This window comes from Propithecus coquereli, unplaced genomic scaffold (assembly GCF_000956105.1).
Source record: "Propithecus coquereli isolate 6110/MARCELLA unplaced genomic scaffold, Pcoq_1.0 Scaffold197, whole genome shotgun sequence".
Classification (NCBI taxonomy): Eukaryota; Metazoa; Chordata; class Mammalia; order Primates; family Indriidae; genus Propithecus; species Propithecus coquereli.
The window spans coordinates 1403636-1422774 of record NW_012144633.1 but is presented as its reverse complement, the minus strand read 5'-3'; the positions used below and the strand labels follow the sequence as shown (position 1 = coordinate 1422774).

At 42.2% G+C, this 19139-nt stretch overlaps 1 protein-coding gene across 2 annotated transcripts in view; it reads left to right on the top strand.

The window, feature by feature from the left end:
• The window catches only part of TBX15 (T-box 15), a 108000-nt gene extending 100033 nt beyond the window's left edge, over positions 1-7967 (top strand). For both annotated transcript variants that reach the window (XM_012643434.1, XM_012643433.1), the window contains exon 8: positions 5498-7967. In XM_012643434.1, coding sequence (XP_012498888.1) covers positions 5498-6282 — 785 coding nt within the window. In that variant the 3' untranslated portion in view covers positions 6283-7967. The remainder of the gene's footprint in view (positions 1-5497) is intronic.
• The last annotated feature ends 11172 nt before the right edge of the window (positions 7968-19139 follow it).

The window sequence follows — 19139 nt, the reverse complement described above, 5'->3', positions numbered from 1 at the left end:
GAAAACTGGGTACTGTTGCCAGAGAGAGGCAGATTAATTCTAAATGACCATAACAACAGATATACCCTGCAGCAAGCAAGGCAGTAAGACAAGTAGCAGAGAAAACATAAGTTAATGGGAGGTGAAGAAATTGGGCTGTCCACCTGGGGAATGTGGTAGGTGTAAAACAGGACCATCTAAGAAGCAAAGAGACTCAGAACACAGAGGACCAAGTGAAAACTGAGAACTGGGTGAATATATTAAAAGCTATTTTAAAGGGAAGGAGTTTGGATCTATGCATATGTTTAAATTTTATGGAGAAGGATGCATTAAGAATCTTTCTAAGATAGAAACCACACAATTCCCATTAGCACTGTAATGTTCGCATTTGCATTATGAGAAGGGTACTCATCTCAACTAAGGAATTACTTAGTTGACCTGAATGTTGCTGTGCTCATTAAATTTTATGGCCTCTGGGTTTATTCCCTGAAATCAGTCCAGAGGGTGCTGGTATTTTACTTCTTACCTGTTCGAAAGCCTCAAATAAGGCTTCTCAAGGATACACGGTGAATCAGCACTCCTCAGGGACAGACACCATTGAGTTATAGGAGAGAAGAGTTTGGCTTGTGGAACCAAGTAATTACACGGAAATTTATTCTTTACTAGCCCAGATGGGGTTTTGTCTTACTGTTTTTCAGTTTTTTGTTTTTTTTTTTTTTGGTGGGAGTGGGGGGGCGCAGAAGAAAGGCATAACAAAATAAATCCAAAAGGAAACTGTATGTGAAAGCCCCCATATTACAATCTGGAAGTGATGAATTTAAAGATGCAGAAGTCAGCGGGTTTGGTATTCAGGATTTTCACGGTCATATTTAACTTGTGTTCATGGTATACAAGTAAATTCTAGGTTATTGTCCTTGTATGGGATCACTGCTAAACATGTATTCTTTTTGGTTGTTTTGGCTGTTAGCCTTAAATATTGGAGCAAGTTAATGTCATATGTGAATTTTAATGTGTACGTCCTCACTTTGGTCTGTGGGTAAAACAGTATACAGGGAGGGGGGACTGTGGGAGATTGGTCCTAGAACTCCTGAGAGTTTTAAGCCACTTAGGGCATTACATATTAGTCTCCTCTCAGAAGGGAATTAAGACCTTTAACAACAGTGGGAAAGATACCAATCTACCTGTCTGTGTTGTCAGTTTTGAGGAGGGATGGAGCCATTGGGCAGCCCACTTTCATCCTGGGTGGGGGATGGAGGAGAGATAGATATTTCAGAGAGGAACCAGAGTTGGTTTAGCCTTTGGGAATATGGCCTGGGTGGGCCCACAGCTGGCACTTGGCACAATGCTCAGTCACTCATGGCCACCGAGGTTCCTCTAGCCTGTAATAATGGGCATGTAGTGATGTCATGCTCATCACTGTGTGGAGAGACCAAGATGCTTAGCACATGGACAGAGGCCAACACCTGAGAGCCATCTGCATTAGAACCCAAATGCCCCCAAATTCCTCTTTCCTTCACTCCTTCTTTTCTCAGAGAAGAGAATATTTAATGCCTATGTGTCAAGTACTGTTATGAGCACTTTGTAATATCTCATCTATTTCTCAAAATATCCCTAAAAGTAGATACTAGCAATACTATTCATATGATTAAGGAACCTAAGGCCTGGGGAGGCTAACTGGCTCAGGTCCCATAATCAGTAAGAGCTGGGATTGGAACCAGGTTTGTCTGACTCTATAGTGCACACTCATCTATTAAATAAAATTTCTTTCAAGACTCTTAGAGCATTCAGGACCTGGCAGGTACAGATGGATGGAAGGGGAAGGGATGAGGGGCTTACTTTGCTTTGAGAGGCAGCTCTGACCCTTCTGTGTCAGGGAGGCCTGGCCTCCTACTCTGCCCTAGTTTTTCTGTGATGAGAGTCTCTAGTCCGCCAAATGTTGAAATGCACAGGGAGGGTGGGCTCTTTCTTTACGCTTATTTAGCACTTGGCTGGCACTTCCAGTCTTGTCTAAGAGTTGACAAGCTGTTAGATAATAAGAGAATAAAGACTTCTCAGTATTGCAGTGTGTTTCTCTGCAAAATGCATACCATAGTCTTTCTGCTCTATGTGGGCCTTGAAAAAATAGCTATTATCTGTATTGAGTACTTTAAGTGCATAAGAACATTTCTTCAAAGTGAATGGAAGCAATGTGATCTTTTCTCTTGGACAGACCTGCCCTCCCCTTCAAACACTGTTTCATATGGAGGCCCCCACCCCCGTGAAGCTTAGCAGGCCACCAAGTCTCATTTCCAGTCAATGTCCTTTAAAAGCCAAAGCAAGCTGACTACAAACTTTTTAACATGTGCCTCTCATCTGCTCAGCAGAAATCCCTGTAACTTGTTAATGGTTCCCTTCTTATTTTTTTTTGTAGTGAAACCAATGGAGGCCTTAAATCAGTACCATTCACTCAATCTTGGGCCATCAGAGAAAACCATTTAGAGTTGTAGAAAGTCATTTGCTCCATCTTGCACCTCCTGCTGCAGGGCTAGGGCCAGTGCCTGATGGAGCGTACCTATAACAGTATAGTGGAGCATGTTGAACAGGTGGTCTCCTCGGAGACCACATAAACACCAGATCAGGGAGAGCAAGGATGGACTTTCAAAGAGAGGAGACCAGATACATATCCCATAAAATACAAATCTCTTTACAGCTGGAGTCAAGTTTCTCCATTTGTGCCATACCACTTATTTTAGTGAAGCTCACGGCATTTAATACGGAAAAGGAGGAAAATTTGCAGAATACCTCGAAGAGAAAGCACAGGCTTGTAGAAAATGAATCTCTGAGTTTTCTGCAAGGCACAGCAGGCTTGGCCATTCAGCCATACAAAAACAAGAAGCATGAGATATTCATCCTCCTCCTTCTAGAATCTTCCCCTTTCTAAATTTCTTCATTATATTAAAATGATTCCTGGGAAAGTACTTATAGTTGACCTTTTACACTGTATATTACTTAAATCCTCAGGTACAGATTTAATTCTGAGAAGGACAGAAACTGAGTCCCGTTAGTTCAAGACCCTCATGTCACAGCTGACGAGAATGAAGAGGTGGCCTGTGTTGCTTGTGGTCATGAGCTGCACAGAGGTCAGTGGGCCTAGAATTGATCAGGCTCAGGGCTCTTCCCGCCATGGCCAGCAGCTGGCTTCCTTCTCCCAGTGGTATTTACAATGTTGGCCTTATCTTGAATTGTGGAATAAAAATCTTTTTACTTCTTTTAAGGGAATTTAAGTTGTGAACTAGAAATGAGCAAAGGCAATTTCCCAAAATGCCTCTAAAATCAGCAGCTATTTATATCCATCCAATTCTACTTTGAGAGTTCATTGGAGAAATTCTTTTGACTATGGAAGAGATGATGTTAGTTAGGCTTTGTAAAAATTTAACTCTGAAGAAACTGCTAACAAGAACCAAATTTATACTTCTACAACTATTACAGTACAGTAGTATTCGTACTTGTACAATACTATTACCTATATCTGTGGATGTAGGCTGAGGCTTGGCCTGCTAAACGTTAACTTTAGATTCCTCTTTGAGGCATCTGTCTCTTAATTCACACATCTGGGACCACACCCCTTCCTGGGACACTGTGGATTGTTTCTTTGTATGCCAGTATCTCAGGAACCCTGCTGGTTCTCATGACTTTTTCCTTACAGATAAAAACCTTATTCCTGCTCCTTTCCACTTAAAATACCCTTTACTGGTTTCTTAGTGCTCAGTTTCTAAGAGTGCCAACATGAGTTGTGGGTGACCTAAAAGGCACCATGAGCCTTGGGGGATCACAGGTCTCAACAATTCTGGGCAAGTTCCAAGCTTGCTCTGAAGGAGAGAATTCCATCTGGAAGATTCCCTATGGAAGACAAAGTGGAATGATTCCACTCATTCTGGAATCAGATAAAGGACCCAGCAGGCCTAGCACTCACCACTGTCTTTAACTTCCACTTGGTGAGAGAGGAAGTGCATGCTGCATGGCTGCTTCCTGGCCCCATGAAAGAGGAAGCTGGTAAAGGTCATTTGGGACCTTCTTAAACAGCGAAGAACACATTTGAAGTAGGTTGGATTGAATTGGCCCTCAATCTGTTGGTATATCACCCACCTGTCTAGCTTTAACATTCACATGGCATAGGATCAATTCTTTCAAATACAGATCAGGAGGTCCTCTAACCCAAAGTGTGGTTCCTGGACCATAGCCCGAGAACTTGTTAGAACAACCCTTCTTTAGACCTATAGAATCAGAAGCTCTGGGGATGGAGTCAGCAATCTGTGGCTTAACAAGCCCTCCTGCTGATTCTCATGCACACTCAAGTTTAAGAATCATTACTCTGGGTACCTAGAAATGAGGAATTTAGGTTGTATCATCGGTTTTCAATCCTGGCTACACATTAGAATCATTTGGGCAGCTTTTAAAACAATACTGACATGGAGGCTCCATGCCCAGAAATCCTCGCTCAGTTTGTCCAAGGTGCAGTCTTGAAACATCAGCATTTTTTAAAGCTGGCAGGTCCTCTCAGCTTGAGAACCACTGGTCTAACTGGATTTCTCATCTCTAGATGAAGAAACTGTATAACCTAATACCTATAGAGGGTAAGTGATATGCCCAGGGTCGTGGGCAATTAGTGTAGTAGAGCTGTGAGTAGAACTCAGATCTCCTGACTCTACATCAGTTTAAGGCCTATTTGGCCTCTTGTGCTCATAAATATCAAAACTCCAAGGATTCCACTCATAGTCTTTGTTTCAGTGTATGAGACTGGGCAGGATCTTATAAAGGGAGAAAAGCGGAGCCTCTGGATCATGGTGGTTTCATTTGGGGTCAGCCTTGCTTTATTCTGACCTAGTTCTTATAATTGTGCTCCAATGCCGTCCATATGACACAACTTCAATCTCACTCCCCACTGCCCCATTCAACTACCTGGGCCCCTCTGCTCTGCCATCCCAGGCCTCAGTCCTGACCTGGTGCCCTGTCTGAGTACCCACTTCCTCTGAAATTAGGGTCTTACTTTGATATCCTACATTTTTGGCTGGAAGACTAAAAATTGCAAAGTAGTCAACAGTCTCTGGTTAAAATGCATCTTTAGTGCATTTCCACTGAGAATAGGAAAAGTTGAGCTAGTGGATTTTAATGCTGATCACCAGAGGTCTTATTAGAAAGTGAATTTGATCGTGAGAAATGGCAAAGTGAATATGGGAGGGTTTATTATTATTTTTTAATATAGGACTTACTAGAGCTCTCACAGAGAGAAATAAGAGTTGGTGTTAATTTTCGTCACACTCTTTGTCCTCCCTTTTGGAGTGTGTGTGTATGTGAGCCTGCATATGTGTGCACAGGTGGAATCACTTAGCATAAGTTGGCTGAGTTAAGAGCAAATAATGGTTCTGCAAAAGTCAGCCCATGCTGGACCTTTGAAGGCACCTCCTAGGCTTGCATTTGGCGTAGACTGACTCATCTTAAGAGGCCTCTGTTTCAATGGTATTCATGTTTTGTTTTTCAGGGGGCAGCACAGGCACTTCCCCAACCACCTCCAGCACTGGGACACCATCCCCTTCAGCTTCTTCTCATCTTTTATCTCCATCCTGTTCTCCTCCAACTTTTCATCTGGCCCCCAACACTTTCAACGTGGGCTGTCGAGAAAGCCAGCTGTGTAATCTAAACCTCTCTGATTATCCACCATGTGCCCGAAGCAACATGGCTGCCTTGCAGAGCTACCCAGGGCTGAGTGACAGTGGCTACAACAGGCTCCAGAGTGGCACTGCTTCAGCCACTCAGCCCTCTGAAACCTTCATGCCTCAGAGGACTCCATCCCTGATCTCAGGAATACCAACTCCTCCCTCGTTGCCTGGCAACAGCAAGATGGAAGCCTATGGTGGCCAGCTGGGGTCCTTCCCCACATCCCAGTTTCAGTATGTCATGCAGGCAGGCAATGCTGCTTCCAGCTCCTCATCACCACACATGTTCGGGGGTGGCCACATGCAGCAGAGCTCCTACAACGCCTTCTCCCTCCACAACCCCTACAACCTGTATGGATATAATTTCCCCACCTCTCCTAGGCTAGCTGCGAGCCCAGAAAAACTGAGCGCCTCTCAAAGCACTTTACTCTGTTCTTCTCCTTCCAACGGGGCCTTTGGAGAGAGGCAGTATCTGCCCTCGGGGATGGAGCACAGCATGCACATGATTAGCCCTTCGCCCAATAATCAGCAGGCAACCAACACCTGCGATGGCCGGCAGTATGGGGCGGTCCCCGGCTCCTCCTCCCAGATGTCTGTACACATGGTTTAAAGGCCAGTCTGAACACCATGGAGTCTACGGCAGTCAAGTCCCCAGAGTCTCCATGGGCAGATCCTTCTCTTTTGGAGCTCAATGCCTTTGGAAAACAGGAACTGTGTATTTTTTTTTTTTTTTTTCTGGAGGAGGAAAACACATACCCAAGAACAACAGAGACACCTTTAAGCCACTGAAGCATAGTGGTAGAATCATCCACAACTCAGTGGCCATTCTTCTGCCTTCCCAAACCTTAGTTTTATAAAGCATTGTCTGCTCCAGAGTGGCCTTTGAAGAGACTGAATAATCACTTCATAATAACATTAAGGGAGATGCTAGCATGTAGCAGCCAAGAAAAGTTATACACACACACACATACAGACCTACCTATACATACATACATGAATACGTACACACACACATACATTCATACACAAACTTGTACGTGCACAAACATACATGCACACTGACTCTGAACTGGGCGAACTCCGTAGAGGGAGGCCCAGCATGGGTGCTTTCACCAAGAATTTGTCTATGTACAATTCTAAATGGACTGGCCGGCGGTAGCTGCCAGCCTTTCTCCCCTGCAGCTTCCCCTGTTTCTGGAATGAACCATGTGTCCTGGAACCCCTCCCCATCGACGAGGGTGGGAAGACATCTACCGCAACTGGACTTGGCCTCCGGAAGAAGATTGCTTTTGAACTTTGGCTGTCTTCACTCAGCGTGCTGTCTTTGACGTTCTGGTGGCGCCTGTGGAAAAGAGAGAGTGAGAGCAGCTGAACAGGAGAGGGAGAAAGAGAAAGAATAGAGCGTGGAAGAGAGCTGGAGAGCGAGACTGAGAGAGAAAGTGCAAGCAATGATGAGAGTTTTAATTCGCCAAGGAAATTTGTTTTTGGTTTGTCCTCCCCGTCCCCCAACAGGTTATGGAAAGAATCATGGCGTTACTGAGGAGCAAGCCTCTCTGGGACACTGCATGGGCAGGGCACTGAGGAGGGCGGGCGAGGAATGCATCTGATCCCACAGCTCCTACCTGTGCTATCCAGAAGAGAGGTGCAGCATGTGGGAAGTGCCGATTCCACAGCATGCAGCCTGGCAGGGAAGGGAAATCGAAGGGTATGAAGAAGGAAGAGTTTTATAATCTTGGCAGACGATACCAAGAGCAAAGACAAATAGAGGCCTGGCCTAGGCATGCCAGATCCAGATACCCAGACAGCTGACCTGGAATGCCTGCCCATAGCTCCCAGGGCAGGAAAAATCCCCTCACGTCCCAGGAATTGCAGATGGGTCTTCTGTACCCTTCCACCTGCCCTTAGAGCTCATTTTCATCAAAATAGTTCATTGCATTTTGAAGTTTTGGGTTTTTTTCCCTTCATCTTTCCCTTTCCCTTCAAATCTTTTAATGATAAGAAAACAAGTGAAGCTTGGTGCAAGCTAAAATTTTTAAATGGTGTGGAAATGCAAATAATACCAAGTAAAATAATACAGATATTATTAAGATTTTTGGTTTTGAGGTGTTGTAGATAAATGTATTTATGTGCTTAGTGGGGAATCCAATATTATGAATATTAAAAAAGGGGGCAATAAAAGGGTATGTAAAATATGTATGAAGAAGAGGTGTATAAAAATTTGCCCTTATGCGCGGAACTCTGTTTCTAAGTGCCAAGCACAGAAAGCCGCTAAATAAAATCTTTGCAATTATTTTCTGCATGTTTGTTCATATAGAAGAATTAAATAATGACTTGTGCATTTTCATTATGCTTTATGATCAGTATAGAACTTTCATATATATTACTGTATGTGATCTTTATACAGACCCCATGAAGTAAATATTTCCATCCTCATTTTATAACTAGTAACTGCACTCCAGAGAGATTGAGTGAATTATACGGGATGGTGCAGCCTGGCAGAAAGGGAACTAGAACTTGAAACCACGTTGTCTGACTCTAATGGGATGTTTGCTTTCATATTAGCAGCAGAAACCTGTGTGAGTTGCTATGTGCCACCAGACACTATGCCATGTATTTCACATGATTATCTCATCTTCCCACAGTTCTCTTTAATGAAACGGTGAAAATTTATTGTAAAATGGCATATTGATTACACACAAAGTGCTGTTTAGTGGAAAGATTATTCTTCTATAGGCTAAGATGCTCCACCCTTGGTCATTTTTCTTAGAGAAAGGCTGTCTTGTTCATCTTTGCATCCTCAATGCCTAGGACGGTTCCTGGCCTATGATATTAATAGAATCTCAGTACGTGTTATTACTGTTGGATTTGTCCATCAAAGCCATTTTTCAAGGATAGTGCAAAAGGGTTGTGTGGCTGAATTATTATTCTCTGCAAGTTAAAGGTTACCTAAATTAACACGGCTTTATTGTTCTTCATATAGTATTCTGTGATAAATTAATATAAATTTAATTTAAATAGAAGCTAGTAAGCATCCACTACACATGATAGAGGATAAAAAATACATGCCATGGTTTCTTTCTTGAAAGGGCTCACTTTTTGGGTGGTCATGCACATATGAGGCAAATGATATAAAAGACTGAAAATTCAGAGAAGATGCTTAGTACAAGAAGGTGAGGTTGATTATTTTATTAAGGAAGTAGAACTTGAATTGAGATTTGAAGGATGATTAGAATTTTAATAGAAATAAGGAACAATGGGTTTAAAACAAAATAACATTTTTAAAAATAGTGAGTAAGTTTTTGAGGAAAAATGATAGCATCTAAATTTAAAATGAGCAATTTAATAAAGCTGGAGATATTCAGAATCTTCTTGCCTGTAGATTAATAATCTCCTTCTATGGAATAATTTTCATTAGTGGGAGTTTTGATGGCTGAGATCCAAGAGCAGAGCTATTTGGTTGATGCCAAATGTTTGATTCATTGCTTACTACTTTGGGGATTTCAGAGAAGCTCTGTTGTACCAATTTGCATTCAGTAAGCTAAAGAAGAGTTGTCTTCCCAAGGAAACCCAGCCACAAAGACAAATTTCACAAACAAAAGATTTTTGGTTTAAGATCATCAATTGGAGATTTGGTCTCCATGCCCACGACCAGCTTCATTCATTCTTCCAGTTGAATTAAATAAATATTTATTGAATGCTCCGTCTGAAGCACTTGATATAGGAGCTGAAAACATAGCAATGAACAACCAGTCATGTTCTTGCCTTCAAGGAGCTCATGATCTGGTAGGAGACTGATATTGAATACATTAGCAAGTAAATGAATAATATAGTTTCAGATTGCAGTAATTACTTTGTGGAAGTTAAAAATAATAGGATAATAAAGAATGGGAAATAAGGATGAAGGCTCATTCTTGGGTAGGATTTTCTAAGTGGGCTGCTGTAAGCAGGTGACATTTGAACTAGTGCAAATGGCAGATATTTTCTTAGAATTTGCTTACTCTAACTCATGCTGAGGGCAGCCACATCATCACTGGAAGGTGTGCTTTGCTAGTCTTGCATCAGCTGGGGCCAGGCATTTTTGTCTTTACAATGGTTTTGTTGCACTGATACTGATTTGCAACAGGACTGGGCCATTTAGAAACCCCTCAAATCTTACTCTATCTTCTACATGGCCCCAGTAAAGTCATTCCTTAGCAGAGGATGAGAAGTATACCTTCTTTCTGACTTTCGTAAAAAGTTAAAACTAATGATCAATTAACTAATTAATAACAATTGGATTAATAATAAATGATAATTCATAAGCAAAAATTGTTAGACAATATTTTTAGAATTAAAAATATTCTATACGGTTCTCAGAATTGTTCTATGTACTATGGGGATATAGACAATTTCTTTCTGAAAGAAGATTTCAACCTGGTTGAGGAGTCAAGACATATGCATATGAAATAGTGAACAATAAAAGTATTACATTGGTGTTAAAGACCATATATCTTGCAGAATTTCAGGAGAAAATTAATTTTTTGAGCATTTATTATGTTTTGCATTTTATACATTGTGCAAAGTAATATCCTATAATCCTTGCAACCACCCTATAGGATTTGTATTTCAATCCCTGTTTTGTAGACGGAGAAACTGAAACTCATAGAGGTTGGTAATGTGTACAAAATCACAGAGCTTGCAAGTGATTTCCACTACTATATTTTTCCAAAAATGAGATTTATAGGGACTATAATAAAGAGAGATCAGTTTACAGAGAAGGTTAGACATGAATGGTACTTTGAAGAATTCATGGAAATTGTATAAACTGAGGAAAAAGAGGGTGTCCCAGTGTGAGGGTGGGGCCAGTACAATGAAGACATATATCTCTGTGTGGGACAATGAGCAATGGCAGTGGGACTGAGGGAGAGGATATTCACTTCCTTGAGTCAAATCCCATAATGTTCTCCCTGCTGTTCCTGGCACCAAGACTCTGGATTCCCTTTTCCTATGTGAGGTGTCTTGGCTCTCTAACCTGGGCAATTCAGGATTTCCTCCAGTGTCTCAGTGGGAACCTTCAGCCTGGAAAGCACTAGTGGGGGCCAGGGAGTGATGGAGAAGTCACGCTGCAACTCCCCCCAACCACACTCCCCCAGCCAGAGCCCCAGGGATAGGCTCAGCTGCCACACTCCACAAGTCAGGCTCTGCACAGAGCCTCTTGCTGTCTCCAGCCAGGCACACAGTGCCACGTGGGACCGTGAAAGGGGACCTTGCTGTTTAAAGCCGAGAAAACATTCATCATGTTTTCCTTCTTAGCTCATTTTACTGCTCATAGCACTCATCTTTTATGGGCCAGCCTAACGGCATTTCCCACTTCAGATGCTTCCTACTCACACTTTCTGCTTTTATTAGACTTTATTGGAAGCCCTGCACAGGCACAGAAAACCAAAGAGTTTTTGAGTCATTTTTAGTATTTTCACCCAGTGAAGCCAAAGTGGACAAAGGGGGCTGCCAAACGATTGCCAAGTCAATCTCTGGCAGTTCTCATTGTCGGGGAAGTTTTTGAACTCTGTGAAGAGGATTCTTGGAGTTCTCCCCATCTTGCTACACTCCGTATCCTTCCTCCGCACTTGGACAGATAAAGTCTGTCTTATGCTGTCTCTGTGCTGTCTTATGCTGTCATCTTACGATGTAACAGATAAGCCTCTAAATCTTAACATATTAATGTTTATGTCTCACTCATCTCACAATCCAACACGGATTTTCTTGTCAGGTGGTTTTTCTGCAAGTGATGATTCAGGAAACCCAGCTCCTTTCATTTCATGGCCCCATTATCTTCAACGCATAGCTTGGTCCCTCTCCATTCAGCTAGCAGATGGAGAAAGAATGAAAACTCGAACATGGGAGATATTTATAAGCCAGGTCTAGAACTGGTACATGACTCCTTCCCCATTCTAATGGTTAGAGCTCCAATGACCATACCTAACTGCAAGGGAAGCTGTGCAGTATGATCTAGCTGAGTTTCCAGGAAAAAAACAGATTTGTTAGGCATTAGGGAGTCTTTGCTAGCCCCTGAGCCAATCTAGCCTGAGCCAATCTTAATCTTCTTTTCCTATAAACTCAGCAGGTAAAGGTAAGGCTAACTTCCAGTCCTAGCTTCTCTGCAGCTTTACAAAACAATCTTGAGCAGTTGACTTTACTTCACTGGAGTTCAGTCCCTCTCTAAGAGAGATCTTTCAGTAGGAATTCCTTCTTATTCTCCTAAAACATCCCTAGGATTCATAAAATGCAGAGTGGACTTTTCTCAAGTGATAACTATAAAACAGGAAACATTTATCAAGTGCTTATTTCATGCCAGCTAAGTCCTCTATTTATTTTTATTTTTTTTTTCTCACTCTATCACCAGGTTGGAGTGCAGTGGTGTGATCATAGCTCACTGTAACCTCAAACTCCTGGGCTCAAGTGATCCTCCTGCCTCAGCCTCCTGAGTAGTTAGGACTACAAGCACCCACCACCATACTAGCTATTTAAATTTTTTTTTATTTTTTTTTATACAGATGGAGTCTCACTATGTTGCCCAAACTGGTCTCAAATTCCTGGCCTCAAGCAATCCTCCCACTTCGGCCTCCCAAAGTGCTAGGATTACAGGCATGAGCCACTGTGCCTGGCTTATGTCAGCTAAGTGCTTTACATAGTACATTGTCTTATTTAATTCTCAACTATAACATTATGAGATTGATATTATTATTATCATGCCCACTTCATACATGAGAGAAAAATGTAAAAAGACTTAGAATCTTGCTGAGGCCACACTCCAGCTGTCTGACTTTAAAGCCTGCATTATTAATTAATACATGATAAATTAGTTAAAGCAGACTTTTTTTTTTTTTTTTTGAGACTGAGTCTCACTCTGTTGCCGGGGCTAGAGTGCCGTGGCGTCAGCCCAGCTCACAGCAACCTCAAATTCCTGGGCTCAACCGATCCTCCTGCCTCAGCCTCCCGAGCAGCCGGGACTATAGGCATGCGCCACCATGCCCGGCTAATTTTTTTTTTCTATATGTATATTTTAATTGTCCAGCCAATTTCTTTCCATATTTAGTAGAGACGGGGGTCTCACTCTTGCTCAGGCTGGTCTCGAACTCCCGAGCTCAAATGATCCACCTGCCTCAGCCTCCCAGAGTGCTAGGATTACAGGCATGAGCCACTGCTCCCGGCCTAAAGCAGACTTTTAAAAAATATTTACTTGAAAAAAATGCTAAGAATGCTATAGATAAGTCATGGCCTAAAAAAGCTTATAGTATAACAGGAATCACCTCTTCATTGGTTTCATTCAGAAAGAGCTCAAGGATGACACGCCTGTGGAATTCATCTCCAGAGTGTCAGGATCACACTCTATTCAGCCTGTCGTTTTTGCAGGTGGTTGGATAGCACGTCCTACCCCAAGGCAGGAGAATAGAAAGCCTGATCATGTAGTGCTATTTGCAATCCCCAAAGACCCAGTCTATTTGGAACCATATTCACACATGGCTTCCATAGCGAGCCTCTGGAAGTGGGCTTTGTCTAACCCTGTGACAGTGCTCAGGCTTTTGACCTCAGGATGTGGCTGGCGGTGCTCCTCAAAGAGGGAGTTGACAGAGTGAAGCACTCTGTACAACAAACCAATAAATATCGTGGGTCCCCTCGCCAATTAGTCTTCTTTTCAGAGGAAAACTAGCTATTCCCTCATCCAGAATGGTTCCCAGAAACATGTAGGCAAATTGCCACAGGTTCCACTTCCCATTTCCAGAGTCTGCTGATCTGAGGGGAGTTTCATGTTTCATCAATTGAGCCTTTTTCCTAAACTCTGATTTTGTCTCTTTGCAACATGGACTTACATAAATCTTCTCATTATAGCTCTCCAAACCTCACCCTAACAAGGGCTCATTCTCCTGAAACATGGCCAAAGAAGAGCTTCCTTATCTGCTCAGAATTAGAGAAGATTGAGGCCCTAGTAAAATAATCAGGGCAAAGGCCAAAAGGATCCACGGTTGCAACAACTCAGTTTTCTGCTCAAACCACCAGGATGCAAGATTCCTTAAGACTTAATCACTCAGGAACATCCTCTGCTATGTAGCTGAACAGAAAAAAATGAAGGCGTATGTTGAGATTGGCAAAGATTTTCTCTGGGACTCCCTATCTGTATCTAAAACTGGAGCGTGCTTGTGTGCCTGTGGGGCTTGGGGAGCAGTGGCTAAAAACACTTAGAAAGAGGTCCATATGTCTTATCAGGGTCAGTTTGGCTCGACAATGTCCATGAAGCCTTACACAGTCTTTTGGGAGGATTTAAGAAAGATACCGTCAGAGGATATTGAGCTATAGACCAAACTAAAGGCTGATCCAGGTAAATTCCTGCTAAATTCCTTATCTCCTATAAGGTGAAAGTATGGGAGAAGTCAGTCACCCCCCCTCAGAATGGCTCCCCCATGGACATAATAAAGTTACTCTTTGAGAGTTAAATGAATTAGCCTTTCTGCATTGACAGCTCTAGCTGGATGTATGTCCTTCTGTCTGAGTGTCAACACAAATCATACTTAATATTTCATGACAAAGTAATATTGGCAAAAGAAAGCATTTCTGGAATAGAATTAATTCATAGGCCTGGAAATAATTTTCACCCTAACCTGTTCAACTAAACCTTCAACAATGGCTTATCAATATGCACTGAACACTTATTTTGTGTAGGACTTAGTGTTGATAGTACACAGATAAGTGAGAGCCAGTCCATACAATTTTGGAGCTTTAATGGGTCTAGTGTGGAGACAGACCAGAAACAATTACTGTAGTGAGGAAAGACTATGATAAAGTTAAAAATGGACACTATGGGAACAGTAGGGTCAATCTAGAGTTCAGGAAAAGCTTTCTGCAGATGATGATGGGTAGTAGTGAGACTGCTTAACATACACATAGGATAAGCAGAGGATCAGTGATTATAATTAGGGTGGCCTGTAGTAATGCTCCAAGGAAATGCAGAAGCCCACTGCCATGTGATGCAGTATGCCTGTGGAATTTTGGAAATTTCATATCAGAGGAAATGGCTCTGGGGTGTTAGGAAATAACAACACATGGTCTAAGATTTAGAGTCTAAGGGACTAGGCACCATTAGATATGTGGAAGCTTGGGGCTACAAGAAGCAGCACAATGGAGACATGGAGGGTATTCATATCCTTGCCATATCCTTATATCCATAATCGTCACAGAAAAGATTGCAGGAACTGGAGCAGGACTCCAATCTCTTTTGCATATCTGGAGAGCAATACCACATATGACCACATCATCTTCACACCGGGAACCTGATGATGTGAATGTGTGCAGACACTTAACCCACTGCAGAAAAGCCAAGCGCAGAGTGAAAAGGTCACTTGTGGGAAGCTGTGAGATGTGTGGGGAAAGCCAAATCACAGAAGAGTCACCCATGTGGGGGCCAAGTCAAGCAAGATTGAACAGGGGCCGTCTTGCGTGTTCAGGCATTTTATAAGGCCACACTCAAGTGTGCTAGCAGGACCCAGAGATCCAAAATTACGAGTTATTTAACTTGGCCTCCAGCATGACTAGCTCTTTTGTGACTTGGCTGTTCTTGGGGATGTCACACCTCGATTCTATTGGGCTTTACTGAAAAATATTTTTTTTAGGTGCATTTTATGCTTTCAATGACATGGTTGTTTCTGTTTAGAGAAATGATTAAAGAAGAATGTAGTAGGGGATATATTTATCCCAGCCCACTGTCTCAGCGAAAATGCTGCCTTGCAAAGGGTTTGTATTATAGGAACATAAGTCCCAGTGAGCCCTACTTTTGTAAATAAAACTATCTTTTCCCCCCGACTGCATTAAGCAATAGGTCTGGATTAGAACTAGGTGACATTAAGAGGGAGGTGGGAGGAGGGTAGAGTAACCCTTGAACTTAAATGAACATCTATTTTTGACTTCAGCTCCTAAACGCCCATCAAAAAATACTCAGAGGACAGGTTTATAGGATTTTTAAGCCCAAGGCTTATCATCTGTTCCAAGAGGCCATAGATTTCACAGAATGTCCAAGCACAGAATGGAGTGCTGTTGTGATTAGAGGAGATCAGGAAACTGGTCTGAAGACAAGATTCAGAAATCTGGAACAATGAGAAATGAGCATAGTCCTGTAAGGCCTGGAGGCAGCAACTCTCTAAGAGCCTGGTCTTCTAACTCAGTTTTATAGGAGTTAGAAGACCTTATAACTCAGGAGATGACAGGATGAAATGTACTCTTATTTGATTTCCTTTGACTCCCCTCTGGAAGCAGAGATTTTATTAGCATGTTTTGTTTCTAAAGAAGCTACAGTCTTTGGGCCAAATCCAATGCTGCTTCTGTTACACCATGAAAGACAGCACGTGGGAGAGAGCCCTAGACTTAGTAAAAAAAAAAAAAAAAAAGCCTAGGTTTGAGCCTTTGGTTCCATCATTTATTAGTTATAATACGGAGATCATAATCTACCTCCAAGATTGCTAAAGATAATGTTAAAATAATGCAACCGAAAACCCTAATCTCAGTGAGCACCATATAACAGGTATTTGATAAATGAGAGTTATGCTGGTATTTATCCATTTGTCTTTCTGATAGAAAATAACAGGTCAGCAAAAAGATGTTTCAAAAAAGACATGATTCTAACAGCATGACTGCTTGCTCCATTAAAGCTGATCTGGGAAACCTTTAAGTCGGTGAGAATCTTGCTTAGGCCAGATTGCAATTGGTGGGAGTGACTTCCTGGTAAACCAGGGTTGTTTGATGTTGCACTGGATCATTCATGAGCATGAGCATGGCATGGCGGAAAGAGTAGTAGATTCAAGTCCCAGCTCTGCCACTAATCAGCTGTTATGACAGTCTCCAGGTCTTTCTGGGCTTCAGTTTCCTGTCTGTAAAATAGGGGTGTCACACAAGGTGACTTCTAAGGTCTTTGCCATCTCTGATGCTCATCCATAATTTTTGGTCAATCTTTGGAGTAGATTCTGCTTAAAGAAATAACCAAAAAGAAAGATCAGTGGAATAAGCTGACAAATCTCACTTGAATAGAAAATTAAACTTGAAAACTCAGGTATCTCATCTCTGCCCAAGCACTTCTAAGTGTTTCTTATAAGTTTTTATTGAAATTTCTTTTCACAGCCAAGAAACTCCATGAAATATAAAACCCCAAAGAAGAAGACATTTACCTTTCAGCATTTGGTAGTGAAGCTCCTACATTTTCAATCAGAACCCAGTTCCTTCACTTGCTGGCATTCAGCTTCTCTGAATGTTTATCCAGTTCTCAGCAGATAAACATTTAGGTTGTTGTTATTTAATTAAATTTAATTAATTAATTGCCAGTACCATACTGAAATTAATTTTTAAAATATATATTTTGACCACTTGTAGGCATTAAATCTTAACTACCCCTAGCTCTAGCTCTTTATGGATCAAATCTGCAGGAAAATTATGTTGGATTCCAAAGATAGGCTTGGCTCTTAGCGACTTAACAAGGCTTCTTCAGCTCTCTCATAATCCTAAAATGAGCAAGGCTTACTCAACAGCTGCCACCAGCCCTGGTTTCCCCAAATGGATCCTCTTGTGGGCTTCAGCAGACTTGACCGTTAACACATTGGATGCTGGTTCCAATGACCTCCCCCTCTCTTCCACAGACGCGCAGGGCAGGGGTGGGCTTTTCCCTGCCTCTAACCATACATAGACAATTTTAGCAACAGCTTCCCTGGCATCTGTTTTACCAGGTTCTTAATCTCAGGAGCATTAGTAATTGATACCATAAATAATGTCACCAGTGAGTGGCTGGAATCTTGGGATGGGCCAGGAATTTGACCTGGAGATTCTGAGGGATCTGACAAGAGCAGTCTTGTGGTAAACTAATAGCTGTTGCAAAAAAGGGTGACTCTAGCACATGGCTGAGTGGACACGCAGGTTTCCCTGCCTGGAGGTGCTCCATAAATAAGATTAAGTTTCCTGCCCTATCTCTGGGATTATTTGTAGTCATGGTGACAGCATGTGGTAGCCACAAGTCCATTCTGTGACCTGGGCGGAGGTGAGGCTTCAGACTTCAGGCTTTAGGCCAGAGGTTGCAAACAGGTGGTACGTTGTTAGCAAACATGTGAAATGCTAAATGTTTAAAAAATAACTTGCCAAAATTTAAAAATTCGAAGATTTTACATAAAAGTCTGGATTTCTGGTATCTCTTGGGAAAAAAGCAAAGGAAAATTTAGTAATTTTGAGATCACAGGTTTATGTGGATGCTGACTAGGACTGCCATCTTCAGAACGGTCATGAACTCTCCAGTTTGACAGAGCCTTCATCTAGTTTGCTTCATTGGCATTTGAGTTTGTAACTTCTGGCTTGGATGTGATGACATTACAAGTCAAAAACTTAGCAATAAGTTGCTACTTATTGCTAAGCACAGGGGTAATCACTCACATGGTGTGAATTGATAGGCAATTTTTAGAGTTCTTAGCCCTCAATTATTTCTTCTTTCATTTGCCAGAAGACAAAAATGTCAACATTAAGATTCATTTGAGGACAAGTAACAGCCAGCATTTATCCTAGCAGAATTATTATCCTCATCCTACAGATAAATAAGTTGAGGCCCAGAGACGTTAAGTGCATTGTCCAAGTTCACCAATGTAGTAGGGGGTAGAGATAGTATTTGGACCCTGGTAGTCTCTCTCCAGAAGTTGTGCTTGGAATCACTGAATCTCATTTCATCGGTCCCTTCCAAAGATGAAAAAGGCCTCCAGGTAAAGGGAGATTTGAAGTGTTCATCCACTGATACTGAAAGATAGTTAGTTGACAGCTGTCTTTAGCCTACAAGTCTGCTGGGGTATAGAATGGGCCTGATGGAGGTGTGGGCAGGGGACTGAGAAGAATCTTCTAGTTAAAGATCAGAACAGTTAAAGATCAGATCTAGTTAAAGCACAGAAAGGAGGGCATGGGAAGAACCCTGATGTTTAGGAGAATGGAATTCAAAGACAGTTTTGGTAGAAGAATGACAACCTTCGGATAAAGAGCAGAATGCATCCCCTAAGCACGCAGAGAAACCAAGGCTCTCCAACATCATCAAGGGGATTTTAGCCTAAATATGGAGGGTGAGGTTGGAGTCAAAATAAAAATACAGGGCTGGGCACAGTGGCTCACGCCTGTAATCCTAGCACTCTGGGAGGCTGAGGCGGGCAGATTGTTTGAGCTCAGGAGTTCGAGACCAGCCTGAGCAAGAGCAAGACCCTGTCTCTACTAAAAAAAAAAAAATAGAAAGAAATTATATGGACAACTAAAAATATATAGAAAAAATTAGCCGGGCATGGTGGCGCATGCCTGTAGTCCCAGCTACTCGGGAGGCTGAGGCAGTAGGATTGCTTAAGCCCAGGAGTTTGAGGTTGCTGTGAGCTAGGCTAACGCCACAGCACTCACTCTAGCCAGGGCAACAGAGTGAGACTCTGTTTCAAAAAAAAA